This window comes from Podarcis cretensis (genome assembly GCF_951804945.1).
Source record: "Podarcis cretensis genome assembly, chromosome: 3".
Taxonomy (NCBI): domain Eukaryota; kingdom Metazoa; phylum Chordata; class Lepidosauria; order Squamata; family Lacertidae; genus Podarcis; species Podarcis cretensis.
Window position 1 is genome coordinate 26565625 of NC_137172.1, and position 18959 is coordinate 26584583.

Consider the following 18959-nt stretch of genomic DNA (forward strand, 5'->3'; position numbering starts at 1 on the left):
TACATATGCTTCAGGTTACAGACTCCGCTAACCCAGAAATAGTGCTTCAGGTTAAGAAATTTGCTTCAGCATAAGACCAAAAATCGTGCTCTGGCGGCGCAGCAGCAGCAGGAGGCCCCATTAGCTAAAGTGGTGCTTCAGGTTAAGAACAGTTTCAGGTTAAGAACGGACCTCCAGAACGAATTAAGTATTTAACCCGAGGTGCCACTGTACAGTGGTACCTCGGGTTAAGAACTTAATCCCAGGTTGCTCACCAGGGCAAGACAACTGAAGCAAATTACAGTGGTACCTCAGGTTAAGAACTTAATTTGTTCTGGAGGTCTGTTCTTAACCTGAAACTGTTCTTAACCTGAGGTACCACTTTAGCTAATGGGGCCTCCCCGCTGCCGCACGATTTCTGTTCTCATCCTGAAGCAAAGTTCTTAACCTGAGGTACTATTTCTAGGTTAGCGGAGTCTGTAACCTGAAGCGCCTGTAACCCGAGGTACCACTGTACACCAAGCCTGTGCCAACAGCCACTGGCTGCCAGTTTTGGGGCCCAGTTCAAGGTGCGGGTTTGAACTCTGAAGCCTCAGGACTGTCTCTCTCCATATGAACCGACCAGGACCCTACAATCATTCGGGTGCCTCCTCTGCGAGAGGATCTGATGGTGGCAACACAAGAACGGGCCTTTTCTGTGGTGGCTCCCCATTTGTGGAATGGTCTCTCCAGGGACGCTCGCCTGGTGCCTTCACTACATGTCCTTAGGCACCAGGCAAAAACATTCCTTTTCTCCCAGGCCTTTGGCTAATTAAACAATCAGTGGCCTTTTAAATGTGCTTGTTATTTGTTTATTTTATGAGTTTTCATGTATTTTTTATGCTGTAAACCACCCTGTGATCTTTGGATGAAGGGCAGTGTATCAATTCAACAAATAAGTTGTATCCATTTTTAATTCCACATTTTCTCCAAAGGACTCATACTTTATGCCATACAGGGCAAGCCTTGCCACAAGATCACCCAGTGAGCGTCAAAACTAAGCAGGGGAATCTGCTCTTAACATGCAGCGCTCCTGATTCCTCATCTCCCCTCCCCCTCCACTTTCACTCCAGACAACAGTTTAACCGATCTTGGGGTGTCCAGTATCAGAAATCAGTCAGTGGAGATATTAAATAATAAATAAAAGCAGCAATAAAATACAATTAATAATCAAGACACTTATTTAATGTCAACATGCTATGGACCATCTGAATGATGCTCAGAACCAGTGAAATAGTAGATTTGAGGACAACATAAATGTCTGCTGCAGTTTTATAAACTTGTTTGCAGTTTTTGGTACTTACCTTCAGCATTCAAAATTGTCAGGCATTTTGCACATGGCTATCAGCCACTTACTAACAAGCTACTAACATGTGTTTGACCAAAATGTGGAAGACAGTGGAAGACAAGAGTGCCTGGCATGCTTTGGTCCATGGGGTCACGAAGAGTCGGACTCAACTAAACAGCAACAGTCGGCCATTTGTGACCAAGTGAAGATGCCCGGGTGCCAGAATGTCATCTGACATCTCATCCATCTGGGGTGCATGCCTGGGGATCCTTGGATCTTGACTGTTTTCAATTCTTTGCTGTAGAATTCTATCCATTATATTTTATCTGCAGAATTAATTTCAGGAACCAGCAAATTGTATTGAAAAATATAATTTTCAAGCTACCTGGCCCAAAAAATGGTAACTAGGCATTCCGTTTTGGCGACTGTAACCTGGTTTAAGGAGCCATTTGGCTCCTACCTTGTATATCTGAGTTTCAAACACTGCTTATCTTTACAAAAATCATTTTTCCCAGGTCTTCCACCAAGGTTTTCCTTAAACCACCTTTTGGAGTGCTATCAGTGTACTAAAGGAGATGAACATGCTTCATATGGAGAAACAGGAATGCCCGTTCCTCCTTTTGGCTGCACCTTTTCAACAGGTATGGGGGAATTTTATCTGTAAACATTGCAGTGTGGCAGAAAAGGGCAACCAAAATGGTCAAGGCCTAGAGCAACTCCTCTGTGAAGAAAGGTTATACTGTAAGGTTTGGGCCTTTCATATAAACCTGCAGGGGCTATCTTTATTATTTATTTATTATTAAACTTATATCCCATTCTACCTCCCATATGAACCCAAGGTGGTAAAACAACTAGCAATAAAAACATGTTTATAACAATTCCAGTTCAGATGCGCACCAGTCATTATGATTGCTTATTTATAGAAGTATATCTATGCTGCCATATAATAAAATAACAGGGCTGTGATACATTATTTTATATATGTTCTTACTTTAGTTCTGTGATTACTTAACATTTTTATCCTGACATTTTGTGCTGTTAGATTGGACCCTCTTTAGTGGAGTGTTATCCAAAGCACTTTTAAAAATGTTTTCAAATGTACAAATACTGCTTTGTTTTTCAGCTCCAGATGTGCAGCATGTACTTGCCGTTGCAAATGAAGAAGGATTTGTTAGGCTGTATGACACCCATACACGAAAAAGTAACAAGGGGATTTTTAGAGGTAAAAGGGAAACCTTGATGGGAACTATGAGCTGAATTAGTTGATAAAGGCAGTAAACAAAAAAAGTTTTGACTGATTAAATAATTGGCAGTTATTGGGAACAAGAACTTCAGTATTTAAAAAGTAGCATAGTATACCTTTCATTGTAATTCTTATGTCTGCTTCCATTACTTCTTTCTTACTTGGTTGATGGCAAGTCAAAACTTGAGAGGATGATTAGTTCCTTGCCACCTCCTTCATACGGTATATGCGTTGCTCTGTGCTTGGGGTTTCTTCCTGCTAACTGCTCTACCACAGAGGAAGTTGTGTTTGTATGAAAGTTATGTGCACACAATACAGTAAATTGTAGTTGTTTCAGTGTTTTTCAACAGCTGTTTGTTAGGAACTAACACAGGCTTTTATTTTCCCAATAGAGTGGCAGGCTCACTCAAATGCTGTTTTTGATCTTGCTTGGGTGCCTGGAGAACATAAAATTGTGAGTAAGCTAAAACTATCCCTTCCTTATTTGGCCCTTTACAAATTCCATCACAAATTCCAGTGTTCTTTCCATCTCTTCTATGATAAGATCACTAGCAGACCCAGTAACCTCACTCATACTTGCAAAAGTTGGTTTACCTGATATGCAGGTAAATCATTGTGTTCTGTTGTTTCATAGGCCAAAGGAGGCAATCAATCTATTAAAGAATTGTCCACAAGTGGATTCTTAAAGTTGGAAATGTACAGAAGGATGGCCATTAGTAGGGGGCATTTTTAACCTTTTGGATATCTGCTGACCTTGTTAGCCATTCTTTAAAAAAATGTAAATGGACAGTATCCATGAATGAATCCGATTCTGTATCTTGCGGTTTACCTAAAATTCATGATTGATTCTCTGTTTACAGAATGCCTTTACAGTAGTTTAGATCCCATGCTTTGACCCAGCAGCTGCATATAAAATTTACAACTTATAATGTATGTTTGTTTTATAATGTATGTTTGTTTTACACAACGCATTCAGTACCATTCAGAGCAGAATCGCTGAAATTTACATAACTAACTTAGGTCTAGTAATTGCAATGGCTCTTCTCTGAGTAGAACTTAGTTGGCTACAACTCCAAAAATTGGGGCCTGGTTATTTGTGGTTCTGTTACCTTTGAAACTTCCACTTTCATATCTGAGTCATATTGTTGCTGCCACCTTCTAAGGCTGCAATCATATGCAGACTTGGGAGTAAGTCCCTTTGAACTTGCTGGAGTAAACACCCATAGGTTTGCACTGAGAGTGTCAAGAGTGTCTTTTATGCTGAAAGGAAACATGTTTTACCTTCAAAAGTTCATGCCAATACAAGCTATAGTCTTGGAGGGCAACAGGACTCTGCCTTTCTTTTTTTTTTACTACAACTAGCTAACTTCTTTATCTTTTAAGGTTACCGCTTCAGGAGACCAAACTGCAAAAGTCTGGGATGTACGGACTAGTGAGCTACTGGGAGTCTGCAAAGGGCACCAGTGCAGCCTCAAGTCGGTTGCTTTCTCTAAATTTGAAAGGGGTAAATATTTCTATTTTATATTTCAGTGTATCTCGCCACTTTTGAGGTCATCTGCTAATTGACCCTGTTAACTGGAAATGCCAGTAAATGAGCCTGAGACTTGCTTCATGCAAAGCTTGTTTTCTGCCACTGAGTTACAGTCTTTCTATAGATTTATCACAGGTTTTTAAAAAGCTGCTCCAGTGTTACCAGGAAAGTTTGGAAATCCTTGGCTTTCCTTTGAATAGACGAGATTGTGGCTAGTCCTACATAAATGGGGTAGAAGTCTCATGTTGGTACATCTAGGTATGTTGGCAGCCTTTGATGCCTTTGCTTCTGTGGTGATATTGTGTCCTTTTCAGGGCTTCGGTGAGTGAAAGGCAGTGATTCCAGCTTAGCTCCTCAAGGTGTTTTTTGAGTCTTTCTCAGCCATCTAAACAGGACTCCTACTGCCCCATGCTTGGTGCAGGTGAAGAAACAGAAAATAGAGATGTCATAGAGTCCAGAGCCAAAACCTGATGTTAAAAGAATTAGAGATTCCTTGTAACAGCAAGTTTCTTAAACCTCAAGTTGTTATGCAGAATACCTCCTAAATAATTACCGAGTTTAAATTAAATTGCAGGGTTGCATATGAAAAATGTTTCAGTATTTCAAACTGAGAGTACGATTTTGTACTCTGAGAGTATTAAATGGCTCAGGACTGTCATACCTCAAGGACGGTGTCTCTCCTTATTAACCAACCTGGACCCCACAATCATTTGAGGCTCATCTTCGTATGCCTGTGAGAGGTCTGGTGGGTGGCAACACGAGAATGGGCCCTTTTTGCTCCTCGCTTGGAGAATGCCCTACCCAAGGAGCCTTGCCTGATGCCTTTGTTACATAACTTTAGGTGCCTGGTAAAAATGTTTCTCTTCTATTTCTCTTCTCAGTCAATGGTCTTTTAAACAGCAGGAGGGAGATACTATTTTTTGCTTGTTACTATGTTACATATTTTTGTATATGTACAGCTGCCCTGTGATCCTTGAATGAAGGGCAGAATAGAAATATGATTAATAATTTTGCACTGTATATTCCACAGCTGTGTTCTGTACTGGAGGAAGGGATGGAAACATCATGGTTTGGGACACACGGTGCAATAAGAAAGGTACATCCTATTACAATTCAGGTCTGTTCACTTAATATGGGCTGAGTGCAGCATTCATAATGATTGCTGACTTTTTTTTTTCCTTTATAGTGGTGTGCTAGTAGCCTTCCAATTTAGTTTATCTACGAGCTCATTCTCTGTGTGGAACTGCCATGCAGCGGAGGTCCTTTTAATATTGTTTCTTGAAATTGCCTTTCAGATGGATTTTACAGGCAGGTGAAGCAAATAAGTGGGGCCCACAACATAGTAGACAAGCAGACTCCATCCAAACTAAAGAAGAAAAAGCAGAATGTGAGAGGACTTGCTCCCTCAGTGGTAAGGATTTGGAAGCTGAAGGCCATTCAGCGCCCGCTTGTGCAAAGAAAAGAGACTAGCTTTATAGAATGTTCTGCTGCATAAGGTTGAGCTTTGCCTTGGCTTGAAAATAAACTGTGGACGTTGTAAATACTAGAGAGTGGGGGTGAGGAGTGAGCAAATTGAATGAAATATGAGCCTCTATCAATAGCTAGCCTTGCTTCCAGCAAGAGATAAAAAAAAAAAAATCCACTGTTTTCACCAGACTATTCTGTTAGGCTTTTCTCCAAATTAGTGCCCACACAGTCTGGTGTACAAACTTTTCTCCTTTCATTTTTCCCATGTGTATTAGTGCTTTCTCACACATGTATACCTTACAGAACATTCACCCGCAGGCAGCATCACACACCACTTGTATACATATGCATACGTATATCTTGAATTTGTAGCACTCTCCCCTTTGCTGTTTGTTTATTTAGTAAATTTATTTGCGACCCTTCATCTGGGAATCACAGGGCAGTTTACAATATCGAAACAAATAACAAGCAAAACAATACCCCCCTCAGACACAGTTTTAAAAGGTTGTTTAATCAGCCAAAGCTCTGGGGGGAAGAGGAATGTTTTTGCTTGGCGCCTACTAGGAACATGCATTATGCCAGGTCAGACTACTTGTTTGTCCAGACTGGCATTGCCAACTCTGGCTGGCAGCAGCTCTCCAGAATCTCCAGTTGGAGAGGGGTCTTTTACATCACCACGTGTCTGGTCCTTCATAACTGGTGATTCCAGGGAGCGAACAGTCTGCATTTAAAGCAAACGCTCTACCACTGAGCTGCAGTCCATTGCCACACATTAATTTCCATTCTGCTTTTACCTTACCTTTCCGTTGCTCTTTAGCAGAAAACGCTTCCAGCAAAAAGTAGTAATACAGTCACTGCCCTGTGGCTTGCAGTCAAAATGATACGATGCATAAGGAAAAAGGAATGCAGAGGGGCAATAAGCAAACACAGGTTCTTACAGTTCTTATAACAACCAGCTAGGTTGGAACAGTTCAGCTAGCCTGATGGAATGGCTGCTGCTAAGTAGCAAATGAGGAGTGCCAAAGGCAGCTGGTTTTTCAGCCGAGATGATGTAATAGCCTTCCTTCCCTTTTCTCTTGCTTCTCTGCAGCCTATCTTAAACTTAGTCCTTTCAGTTAATAAGTAGGAATATCACTGGCTTCAGGGCATGAACGCATATCCCATCTATGCCACTTCATGGCCTCGGTTTCCACCTTCTGTTCATATTAGGGCAGCAATTGGGGAGCAAGGAGAAGCTGCTTAATGAAGCTGTTTACAGGGAATGTTTAGGATAAATCAAGGCTGAAACTACCTCGCATAACTTTTCTGTGGTTTTCAGACAGAATTTCTTCCTTCTCCCTAGGATTTTCAGCAGAGTGTGACAGTGGTGCTACTTCAAGATGAACACACATTAATCTCAGCTGGGGCAGTTGATGGGTAAGGAAGCAATTGCGGCAATTCTTTAATAAACCCTCCTTAGCTCCTGTCCCACATCAAGCCCATCTAGTACTAAAACAACAAAAAACAAGTAAGAAATATAGCTGTATTTTACAGGTGAAGGGCAAAGATGGAAAGCCAATTTGGAATAAACACTGCTCCTTTGCTATATGTGTCCTCAATTTTGAGTTCGCTCAGGAAAAACTCCCTCACTTCCCTGCGGGGATGCATTTTACCACAAGTAAATTTTTTTACCAGGAAAGAAAAAAGTTACCGAATGAGATAAAAGGAGATGGGGAGGAAATAGGTGGTGGCTCTTGGTTACATGCATACGGTTGAGCTGATTCTTACCCTTGTCCTGGAATGGGGGCATACATACATACATACAGCAAACTATGGATCTGCATATTGCCCTATTCAGTTGTGAGTGCCCATATAAGCTGATCACATTTTTAAGCAAGTATCCACCCATGCAGTCATTGGTGGGGGAGGTGGAGGCAATGGAGCGTGGAATGCCTTATCTTGACACAGGGCTCTGAAGGAAAAGGCATGGCCTCCAATCTCGCGCCCTCCCGCAACATTCCATTCCCCTTGGTATGTGTGTTACAAATGAGAAAGAACTGTGGAGTTCTGAGAGGGCCTGTCTCTTGAATTTTAGCGTAATCAAGGTATGGGACCTGCGCAAGAACTACACCACGTATCGACAGGATCCAGTGCCATCCAGATCTTTCAGCTACCCTGGGACCAGCACTCGTAAGCTTGGTATGTCTTAGCATTGTGCTGAAGAACTGAAGGGAACCAGAATCCCTTAAAAACAAAACAGCAGGCCTTCCTCTGCTTTCTCACTTTACGGTGAGACACATTATGTAGATCTGTCCATCTGGCTTCAGCTTCGATGAACTGTTCCAGGAGAAGGGTGGGGAGTGCGGTCCTAATTTTCCTGGATCTTCTAGTTGCTTTCAATACTATTGACCATGGTGTCCTTCTGGATAGGCTTTATGGATTAGGATTTAAGGGCACAGAACTTTGGTGCTTCTGTTCCTACTGGAGGACTGATTCTAGTAGATGGTGTCTGGGGACTGCTGCTTGGCCTCGTAGCATCTGTATTGCCGCCGCCCCCATGCTTTTCAACATCAACATGAAGGCTCTGAGTGGGGTCATCTGGGAATACGGAGGGTGATATCAATAAACTCCACTCCTTTAACACATAATTCAGTTTAGAAGGGCTGGATGAATGCTAACCAACTGGAACTCAATCCAGAGAAGGTGGAGGAACTGCTGGTGGGTGGCTTGTGTGGGTTGGTAATGATTAGCCTGCTGAATAGAAGTTTGCAGTACAGTGGTACCTTGGGTTACATATGCTTCAGGTTAACCCAGAAATAGTACCTCGGTTTAAGAACTTTGCTGCAGGATGAGAACAGAAATAGCGCAGCAGCAGCGCAGCGGGAGGCCCCATTAGCTAAAGTGGTGCTTCAGGTTAAGAACAGTTTCAGGTTAAGAACAGACCTCCGGAACAAATTAAGTACTTAACCCAAGGTACCACTGTATTGCTATGACCCTAGAATGGAAAAGAGAGAGTTAGCTGGGTGGGACTCCAGATGGGAGCATTCCACACTGCACCATTTTCCTGCAGTTTCTACTTATTCCCTTTGAAGCAGTTACTTGTTTATCGTACATTTGACATAGAGCTTTTTCTCTTCTAGGTTATTCTAGTCTTGTTTTGGACTCGAGTGGTACCAGCCTATTCGCTAATTGCACTGATGACAATATATACATGTTCAGTATGTCGACTACAAAGACCACTCCAGGTAAGAATGATTAATGTCACACATTTAAATCTAGGTGCTCATGAAGCTTAGGCGAATATGGCATGTGTGTGTACATCGCCAAATCCTATGTGTATTTCCTGTAAAAGAACCTTTGCAGTGTTCAGTGAGCCTTGCTCCTTGCTGACTGGGGCTAATGGGAATTTTAGTCTAACACATCTGGGGGCACCAAGTTGGCAAAACTGTGCGGTTATCTCCTACATTTACCGAGAAGTAGGGCCACTGTATTCATAAAATCAAAATATTTGCTTGATTACTATAATGCACCCTATACACATCCATAGAGGATCTGCTTGTAATGGGTTATAAGTGATTAAATAAATACCCATGAAATATAGTTGTGAATTGATACCATGTTCAGTTCCATATCCTATTATAATGGAGAGAAGTTGTTCTTGTCTTTTTTTTTCCACTCTGCCACTTTAGCCAGTGGCTTCTCTTCAAAATCTGTTCTTAGGCCACCAGAGAGCAGCAAATACTGAAAGCCTGGAAAGAGCAGGTGCTGCTCGCTTTCCCTTTTGTACTTCCTCTAATTCAAGTCTCTTCACTATAGAGTTTATAGAGCATAATTACTTAAACTTTCTTCTCCACCCATCCCCCTTTGGAGGAAATGTGGTCTGAGACAAACTTTTCATGGACGTCTGTCTACATTCCAAGCATCTGATCTCTTACTATATCCTGTAATTTAATTTTGTACAATTTTAATAAAAATTGGCTAGGTCCAATGAACTTTTTGGGGTGTGTTGGGTGACTTCGCCAAAGGCATTTTTAAACACCTTATCCCGAGCCCTGCATTTATAGTCAAATACTTGATTTTTTTAATTAAGCAGTTGTGCAAACGTATACATTTCTGGCTGTAGTAATAGCATTGTTCTAGTGGCATCTGGATTTTTATTTATTTATTTCTTGGCAGGGAACTGGGGTGGGAGGTAGCAGTATAAGAAAAACATAGAGGCTGCTAGCAGCTGGGTGTACTTAAAGGAAGGAGACTGCAAAGGTAGCAAGTGTATGTATTTCCTTAATGTTAGGAAGCAAATAGCCCAATATGTCAAATCCACATACCAAAGAAACTCCTTCCGCCTTTACTGTTCTGAAGTCAGTTATCGCTGCAGATTATGGTATTGCCATCTATATGATGGGTGCCGCAATGAGCTTCTCTTTCAGGACTGAGGGAGGCCTCGGTAACGCTCTGTGCTAAGGCTAGGAATGCGCCCTTTCCCCCTTCACAGTCAACCCAGAGCTCTTGGCATCTGCACGTAACTCTCCCCATTAGTGACAGCCACTTCCAGTTCTTGATGTGCCAAGAGTCACAGCTATTTGGGGCAGTAGTTCCAAGGCGTAATCGATCAGGTGAGCTGTTACGGAGCCCTTAAAAATAGCCCACTGACCCGTGTCACCGAGCCGGTGCATATCCTCCTTGAGAAATAGGATACCAGAGGCAGGAAGTGAGAGAGAAGCAGCTTCCCTGACAGATGCTGGAGCTTCATTCTCTATCCAAGAAGTGCTGAATGCTAAGAGGTTTAAGGAGGCTGCCATAACTGGGGGCTTTGAAGACTGAGAAGCAGAGCAAAACTGCACTGCAAGGAGTACATAGGGTAACTGACTGGGGCGAAGGGAAGAGCGGGTCAGATTTGTTTTATTGCGATCTTTTCGTAAGGCAAACCAGGAACCTTTTGAAAAGCAGGGTATAAATCACTTGCCAAAATAATTTTGTTTTATCATAAACTGCTGGTGAAATCCTTGTCAGTTTTGGAATGCCTCCTGGGCTGTACAGCAGGGTTGAGCAGAAGGCAGATCAGGATCTAATGGTCAATCTCTGGGTCATGAGCTGCAGACAGGCCCAGGTTTCTGACTCCCGATTGTTCAGCAGTAGTAGCAATAACGAAACAACCTTTTCCACCTAAATAAGCCTCCTAAAAATGGGGACTTTTGTGTGAAAGTTTCAGTTTTGGAAATAAGTCCCTAAACTCAGAATGTGCTCAGAGGCACTCTTTTTAAAATTCTTGTGAGGGTTTTTTTTTTTGTTGCATCTGGCTCTTCTACTTGGTAGAAGGTAGAAGTTGGGTGGGGGGGGGGAGTTGCTAGTAAAAGGCAAAATGGATTTGACAAGTCTGAAGCTTGCCCACCTTTTGCCATGCAGACACACATTCACTTTACAGCATGATTCCTGTTTGATCAGCGTGTAGATCATAAGATGAGATGCTTGAACTTACAGGCAGAATCCAGCATATATACATAAGAATTTAGTTACCACCAGCATTCATTATGGGTAAAAGTTAGGAACTGCATTGTGGTTGCTTGCCCTTGCCCTGAAATGTTAATAAGGCACTGGCAGTGTTTCCTTGGGGCAGAGTGTGCTTCTGTTGACTGTGTGAGCTTTCCCTTAATTGTGTGTCCACCCCTGCCCTCCATAAGCCAAGGCCCTCCCAGTCTGAAACGAAAGCCTTTTGAAGATGACTTCTGAAAAGCTTTGGGCTGAACTTCCACTTTGCTCTTCTTCCATGTAGGCTTTGTGTCAAGTGAAGCAAGTTTCCCAACCATTTCACTTGTTGCTTAACTGAGCGCAGCTGTTTCCAAACAAGCCCAGCTTCTAATACTATCGCTTTGAAGTCGGCCGTTCAAATTTTACTAAATGCTGTGAAGTATTATGAAGGGTTGACAAAAGACTGCTGGGAGTGTTATTTGACCTCTCATATTTTATTGCAAAGGAATGCTTCTTCAGCCGACAAGAGGATCTAGCAGCCTCCCCAACCTGGTGCCCTCCAGATGTTGAACTCCCATCAGCCCCAGCCAGCACTGCCAATAGTCAGGGATGGCTAGAGCTTCAGTTCCAGGGCTACAATTCCCCAGAGTTCCCTGGGAAACAGGACCGGTTGTTAAACCACTCTTCCAACTATAGCTCTGGGTGGGGAATAGGCGTCTCCTAACAACTCTTGGCGTCTCCTAACAAACGGCAGTATAGGATTCTTCTGTGGAAGCCATGGCTGTTTAAAAGTGGTATGATACTGCTTTAAATGTGTAGTGCGGAAGGGGCCCTCATCCTCGGTGTATGTGAACTGGCAGGAAATGGTCTATAACTACTGACTAATCCTGAAAGTTTGGTTTTCTTTGTTGAATCTCAGGGTCCATTTTCAGTGGGCATCAAAATTCCAGTTTCTATGTCAAATCCAGCATCAGCCCAGATGACCAGTTCTTGATTAGCGGCTCAAGTGACCAGAATGCCTACATCTGGAAGGTAAGCAGCCCCAACCCCTGCGGCTGGTCTCTTCCACACCCAGTGAACACGGAGAGGAGGCAGAGACAGGATCATTGTGTGTGTGTGTGTGGGGGGGGGTGTTCCTAGCATTACTGTGCCAAGAGTATACAACTGTCAAGCCCAAATGCAAGCACTGATAGAAAACAGCTAACTTCCTGCTTCTACTTTCTCTCGTGGCTCCTGCTTATTCCAAGTTGCTGATCTTAATCTGGTTTTAATAGGCCTTTAAAAGATCCCTTTCGGTCCTGTTTACTCAGCCAGCTATGACAAGCTGAAAGTTCTTGCTTCATATTTAACAGAGCCTAATGGTTTAATTGTTTTGATTCTTCCCCCCCCCCCCAGTACTTTACCCATTTCACAAGCTCCTTCGTCAGGTTTGTCTCTCTTCTTCCTCTCCTCCTGCTCCACCTTTCCCCTTCCTAGCTGCTTAGTATTCAGGAGTTAAGGCCTCTGCATTATTAGGGTGGCTGAGCCAGAGCTTTCAGCAAAATTCCCAAGCACCAGCTAGCAGCTGAGAAGCTTAGCTGGCACACTGAGATGATGTGAGGCTTTTGTATTATTATTTCTCCACCCAAGGGCACTTATTTATGTAGGCTTTTTTTTTTTTTTGTCCACCCCATCCAGTGTAAAACAACCTCAGTAAGAGATGCCTTCTGCTAAATTTTTTTATTAAATATTCAGTACCGCCCTTTGTCCATAGATCTCAGGGCAGTTCACAACGTAAAATTGCAAAGTAAAAAAAACAAAAAATACATAATAAAAATATGAACAAGAACAAGCCAATAACTCACCCACCCCCGCTCCCACAACACATTTAAAAGGGTATTGGGTGTCAATCAGCCAAAGTTCTGGTTAAAGAGGAACATTTTTGCCAGACGCCTAAAGGTGTATAATGAAGGCGCCAGGTAAACCTCCCTGGGTAGAGCATTCCACAAGTGGGAAGCCACTGCAGAAAGGGCCTATTCTTTTGTTGCTACCTTCTGCACCTCTCATGGAGTAGGCACACAAAGAAGGGCCTTGGATGATAATCTCAGGGTCCAGGTAGATTCATATGGAAAGAGGTGGTCCTTGAGGTATTGCGGTCTTCAGCTGTTTAAGGCTTTACAGGTGAACACCAGCACTTGGGCCCAGAAGCTAATTGGTAGCCAGTGCCACTGGATCAGTGTTATATGCTCAAACCTTGCCCTGGTGAGCAACCTGGCCACCAAATTCTGCACTAGCTGAAGTTTCAGAACAGTCTTCAGAGACAGCCCTGTGTAGAACCCATTGCAGTAATCTAACATAGAGATTACCACAGCCTAGACAACATAAATTAGGCTGTCCCTGTCCAGAATAAGAATCTAGAGTGGCCACTTCTTCCCCTGTCAACTTGGGTTGACTTTGGGCACAGCAGGTACAAATCTGTGGTTGCACTTTTAAACTGTATAATAGGCAGTCTTTCCTCATGTGTGATTCTTTAAACTTCTGTCCTAAATTCTGGAATGTTAGCGCTCAGATTCATTCATCTCTCGGCTACCAAAAATTGGATACAAGTTCCTTCCCACCACACTGTTCCACACCAGGAACACGTCAGATCCTGAGAGAGGAACAAAGCATGAAATTGAATCACACCATACTGACATCTACATGATTCCTTTTCTTATTTTGAGCAGAGAAGCGAAAATCATAGCATTGGAAAGAACAGAAGGCTATATATCCCCCATCACCCAAAAAAAAACCCCTTGCCCCAAAGAATGATCCTCTGCCTTCCAGTGCCTCCCTTTCCCCACTGCATTCCAAGTCGCTGTGCCATATGCAGAGATCAAATCTGTCCAGCCCTTAAGTTGTCAGCTTTTGAGTTGGAAGAGACCCACTCTGCAGCTTTTCATAAATGTGACCACCTTTCTCCTTGTCTTCTCTCTCTGCTCTGGCTCCCTTTCTCTTCAGTTCACTGTAAAGTTCCATTGTTGTTGTTGTTGTTTAAAAAAAATGTGTGTGCTCTGTTGCTCCTGTCTGTCTTCTTTAATCCCTCTTTATATGCCTCCTGATTCCAGATCCTTAGCTGGGCTAAACAATAGATCTCTTGTCTCATACTTTTTCTGTCTGTCTCTCTCTTTGCAAGTTAAAAAGCAGCAGTTCCAACAGAGATCCTTGGGGGAATCTCCCTCCATTCTTGCATCTCTCCATTGTGAGAGTTGTCAATTTATTTCTGTTCTCCGCTTCCTGTTTTTTATCCAGTTTCTGGCCCATAAGAGGATTTATCCTTTTACCCCATGATTGCAGAGTTTCCTTAGGAACCTTTGGTTGAGAGACTTCTGTCAAAGCCTTTTTGAAAGTTGAAATACTCCGTTATCTACCAGCCTTCTCTGTTCCACTGAGATTTTAACTGGTGTCCTTTAATTGTCCTTCCCTTATGTTCCTCCTCCTTACTTTATCTCAAGTATGTGTTTATTTAGATTATTATCTTACAGATACAGTTTTGTGTTCTGTTAATCTTAAGTTTTGTACTATACATTGCCTTGCTTGTTAGGTACTGAAAAACCATTATTCATTAGCTGTTGTCTCTGCACAAAGCATTAACCTCTTCCACCTTCAAAGGAGCATAGGGGGCCACCTCTCACCAAGTCTTACGGTGGTCCATGTTGCTTGGTACTGTCAACACAGGCTGGCAGTGGCTCTTTAGGGTAGGGATTTCCCCCAAACCTAACCTACCTGAACAGTCTAGGAATTAGACCTGGCATCTTCTGCATGCAAAACATGCATTCTACCACTGAGCCGTGGCCATTTCTCTGAGCTAAGTCTTGGAGTTGAGGCCAGTTCACACAAGCAAAGTAGCCAGTCACGACACTAACAAGTCATTCTTCATTGTGGCCTATCAGGTGTAAGACTTCATGGAGATAATAACCATCACTCCCTGGGTGAACTTGCCTCACTTTTTGTCTGCACTGCATGCTGATCCCATGGTCTTAACCTCTCAAGAGACGTTCCTGCCATCCTCCTTGTATTACATGGCTGCCTGGCCCAACCCTCCAACTCTTGTCCTGCAACCTGATCGCCAATAGGAGGGAAATTTATTAAGACGTCTGTCACTTCATTGAGCACACTGGAGTAAAATCATTGCTTCCAGTTCCAACCTAGTGTCCTGAGGTAAAGTTCCCTCAGTGCCATAACCTTCTCTGGAAGCAGTGTAATTAATATTCTGTAAGGAAAGGAGGTGCATTAGTAATAAAGAGCAAGTTTTATTGTTACCTCAGCATTTGGGATACCTCTAGGCAGTACTCCACAAAAAGTATCCTGGTAGTTTCTTTTGTTGTGTGCACAACTTGTTGTGGCTGAAAACTATGGCTTTCTCTTGCCAGGGCAAGAGGAGGCTGCAGAATATCTATTGTCCTTATGGGCCACTATAGGCACCCCACATGCAGCACCGCTTCAAATGTGATTAATTCTAAGAAGCCTGAGTGCTTATCAGGAGCTGGTAGGGGAGAAGGCAGCCACTGGAGGTGAAAGCATTGGTCATGTCTTAGACGAGGGACAAGGACCTTTGGCCCTCCAGAAGTTGCATTCCAACTCCCATCAGCTAGTGGCCAGAGATGGCAGCAATTGTAGTCCAGATCTGGGGGGCTGCATGTTCCCTATCCAGGTCTAATGCAGGGCCTGGGTATTTGCTGTGGGGTCTGCCACCACTCTGCCTTTCCTGCACATGAATTGGCTCTGGCCATTACCGCAGATTTGTTTCCATGCAGAGATTGGCTGTTCTGGACAGGAGCGTCTTGCCAGCGTGCCAGGCTTGAATTGTAGGCTGACATTTGGGATTGTCTGTTTGTTTATTTGGTTTAAGAGCATTTATACTGCTTAAAGTTTTGTAAATCTCTTGGTGCTGCGCAACATAAAATGACCATTTTCATCAAAACAGAAGTGCAGCATGAAACAGGAGTATAAAAGCATATTAAAAACAAATAACATGGGTATTCAGGGAATTCAAAATCATAAAACAGGTTTCGAGCTTATGGGTCACAGAAAGTCTGGGTAGTTGCAATTTCACAAGCTTTGTGGCAGGGGGTGGGTAGTGTTTTCTAACTATTAGTAGAGCTAAGCCAAAGCTGGGCTGATCCATTTATTGCTCCATCATGCATTGATTATTGCTCTAAAGATGAGCATTTGCAAGGAAGGATGTGCTCAAAGGTGTCAGTTACCCCTCAATTCAATCCCCATGAGTGGGACCAGCTGCTTAGGGCTTTTTTATTATTATTCCTTATGAATGTTGAATCCAGACCCAGCAAGAAGTATGTCTTTTTTCGGCCTGCTCTCATTAATAAGGGATTGTGAGACATTGCTACACACCGTGGAAGGGGGAAATGGATAAATGTAAACACAGATACTCTCTCTACCAAGAGCTTTAGCTTTAGCTGTTCTCCTTAAAAGGGCTCTGGTTTCCATGTTGTTGCCTCCTTTGGCAAAGAGGATGGGTTTTGAACAGGGCATTTTCTAAATATATATAGGCAAGAAGCTGACCTAAACTCAGAGGGGGCAAAAACCCCTTTAAAATGCACCAACCTGACTTAAACCCAATCCTCAGTATTCTACTTAAGAACTTTATGGATAGCTTTTCAAGCTGCCAGAACAATAAAGAGGAACTAGATCAGGAAAAGTAGAGCATCCTTTTTTTGCTTTTCATACATCCTTGCAAAGCTTCATTTACCCACATGGTGAAGAATTTAATAAAGTTCGCTTAGTCATCAGTGCAAATCCTCGTCAAATATCACATTGCTGACGGTGACTCACAGCTTTGGGAAAGAGAGCAGCTGAAAAATAGAATCGAGCATCTGAGAATCTGCTGCAGCTTGAGGTTAGCTTAGGTTACTCCTTATTCATTAGCGGCCTAATGAGTCAGAGTAGGTGGTGTGGCATTTTCTCCCAATTGCTCCCTCACCTGCGGCATTGCGAGGAGGTTTTCTGCCTCGGTCAGTACAGATAGCCAGGAGGAGTTATGCATAGAGGACTGTACTGAAAGATTTTTTTACGCCTAAGGCACTTTCAGGATGAGGTGGGCATGCAAGGTCCAGAAAGTGGAGATCCCATGCCATGTCACCTCTGTCCTTCTTGGTGTCTCTCCAGAAAGAAACCGTAGAACAAGGGTCCTCAAACTGTCCACTCCCCAGGGACCAGTTGAGGCAGCTGGAAATTACTGAGTCCCACCAGTCGCAAAACAGTGATCAGCGGTCCCTGCCAGTCACAAAATGACAGCGGATGGAGGCAGAGTTAGTCATAACCACCTGGAAATTACTGACAGCTTCTACTGATTTATCGAATCCATCTTTGCAAATAGCTAGAACACCACAGTGTGGCAAGGTGTTCCAAAGCTTGACTTTCCTCAACCCAAGTACAACTTAGGCATCCCATTTTAGGCGGTATTTGCTGCGCCAGAGAAGACATTCTTTTATATTTTTCCCCTTCACACCCCCATATGCCTTTTCTCCCTCTAACTTCTCCCATTCTCCTTTCATACTGAGCTCTCTCCAGTTTCTGGTTTCTTTTTATCCATACTCCCTTGCCTCTTTAAGTTCACGTCTTCCTCCTTTTAATAGCTTTCCTATTTCCTATCTCCTTCCTTTATATCCCCAGTTTTTTTATTTATATAATAATAAATAACACACTAACCTTTTATCTTGCTTTCTGATACTCTTCAACATCTCCTCTGGCCCTTTCCCCTCTGAGAAGGGAGCTTTCCTTCTCTCTCTCTCTCTCTCTCTCTCTCTCTCTCACACACACACACACACACACCCCTAGCTCCTCTGCCACACAGCATACAAGGAGCTGCTGGTCATGACATTAGTCCTGTCAAAAGGCCATGGCATAGCTAAGAGGTGGACCAGGCAAGTGAAGAGGCCCCGGGTAGGCTGTAGCACTCAGCCTCCCTGAAAGTGGATCAAGGCCACACCCCATAGTCGCCTTTGACTCACAGCAAGCAAATCTAGCAACAAGGCCTACTGAGATTTCTGAATGGATCGCAGTCAAACAGAACCGGTTGTTTCTGTATGAGAAGCAGAAGGGTGTTGCCTTGACCTTTCAAGAAAAGAATTCTGATTTACAGATAGCTTCCTATATGGACGTTCTGTCTGCACAGTGCAACAGGGAACCTAACACAGAATCGGGCTTCCGAAGGACTTCAGCCTAATTCATCAGAGCAAATTACTTTGCCTCGTGGATTTGCAGAAGCGTTTGAAAGTGTCCTGGTAAATCAACCGAGGACTCTCAAACGGAAAATCAAGAATGCTGGAATTGTGTGTGTTTGGGAGGCGGTGGGGATTTTTGAGCTGTGCCCTACATGGGCCAGAGGATAGTCTGAAGGCACATGCTACGCTGCTGAAGCTAAGCAGATCTGTCCCCATAAGCTCTCTGGGTATGAGCCTGCCAGGGAACCAGAGGTAAGCTGCTCTGAGCTTTTTGGAGTTACAGCAGGCTGTGCAAGGGTGACTGAAAAAAATCAGTGCTTCTTTCTACTCTCCCCTGCTCCCCACGCCACCTGTCTCATAATCTTTGTTGCCACCCCAGACTTTTCCAAAATATTCTGCATTATTTGAGAATGGAAAAGATTGCACTTGAAGTGACTCATACATAGCTGTTAATTTTGCAGGTTCTTGACAGGGTACAGGGTTTTGGCTTTATGCCAGCATCAGAGAAGCTGTGATCCTTCAAATATTGCTGGCCTCCAACTCCCCCATCATCCCTGAGCCTTTCTCATGTCAGTTGGAGCTGATAAGAGTTGGGAGTCAGCAGTATTTGGAGGACTGCAGGTTCCTGAACCCTGGCTGATGTAATACAGGATGTGCCCAACATATGTATGGATTTTTAGCTTTCCGTACCTGCACACTTAAATTTATTCCCTATTACTTTTCCTGGGTTAAAAATGCTTGTCTTTTTTTGAAAGACGTCAT

General features: G+C 43.3%; 1 protein-coding gene across 1 annotated transcript in view; it reads left to right on the plus strand.

The window, feature by feature from the left end:
• DTL (denticleless E3 ubiquitin protein ligase homolog) overlaps window positions 1–18959 on the plus strand; it is a 29960-nt gene that overhangs the window by 651 nt on the left and 10350 nt on the right. The window contains exons 2-11 of the mRNA XM_079971405.1: window positions 1822–1947; window positions 2430–2528; window positions 2942–3003; window positions 3933–4053; window positions 5111–5176; window positions 5376–5491; window positions 6890–6963; window positions 7622–7725; window positions 8667–8771; window positions 11912–12024. Of these exons, the coding sequence (XP_079827531.1) occupies window positions 1822–1947; window positions 2430–2528; window positions 2942–3003; window positions 3933–4053; window positions 5111–5176; window positions 5376–5491; window positions 6890–6963; window positions 7622–7725; window positions 8667–8771; window positions 11912–12024 (986 nt within the window). The remainder of the gene's footprint in view (window positions 1–1821; window positions 1948–2429; window positions 2529–2941; window positions 3004–3932; window positions 4054–5110; window positions 5177–5375; window positions 5492–6889; window positions 6964–7621; window positions 7726–8666; window positions 8772–11911; window positions 12025–18959) is intronic.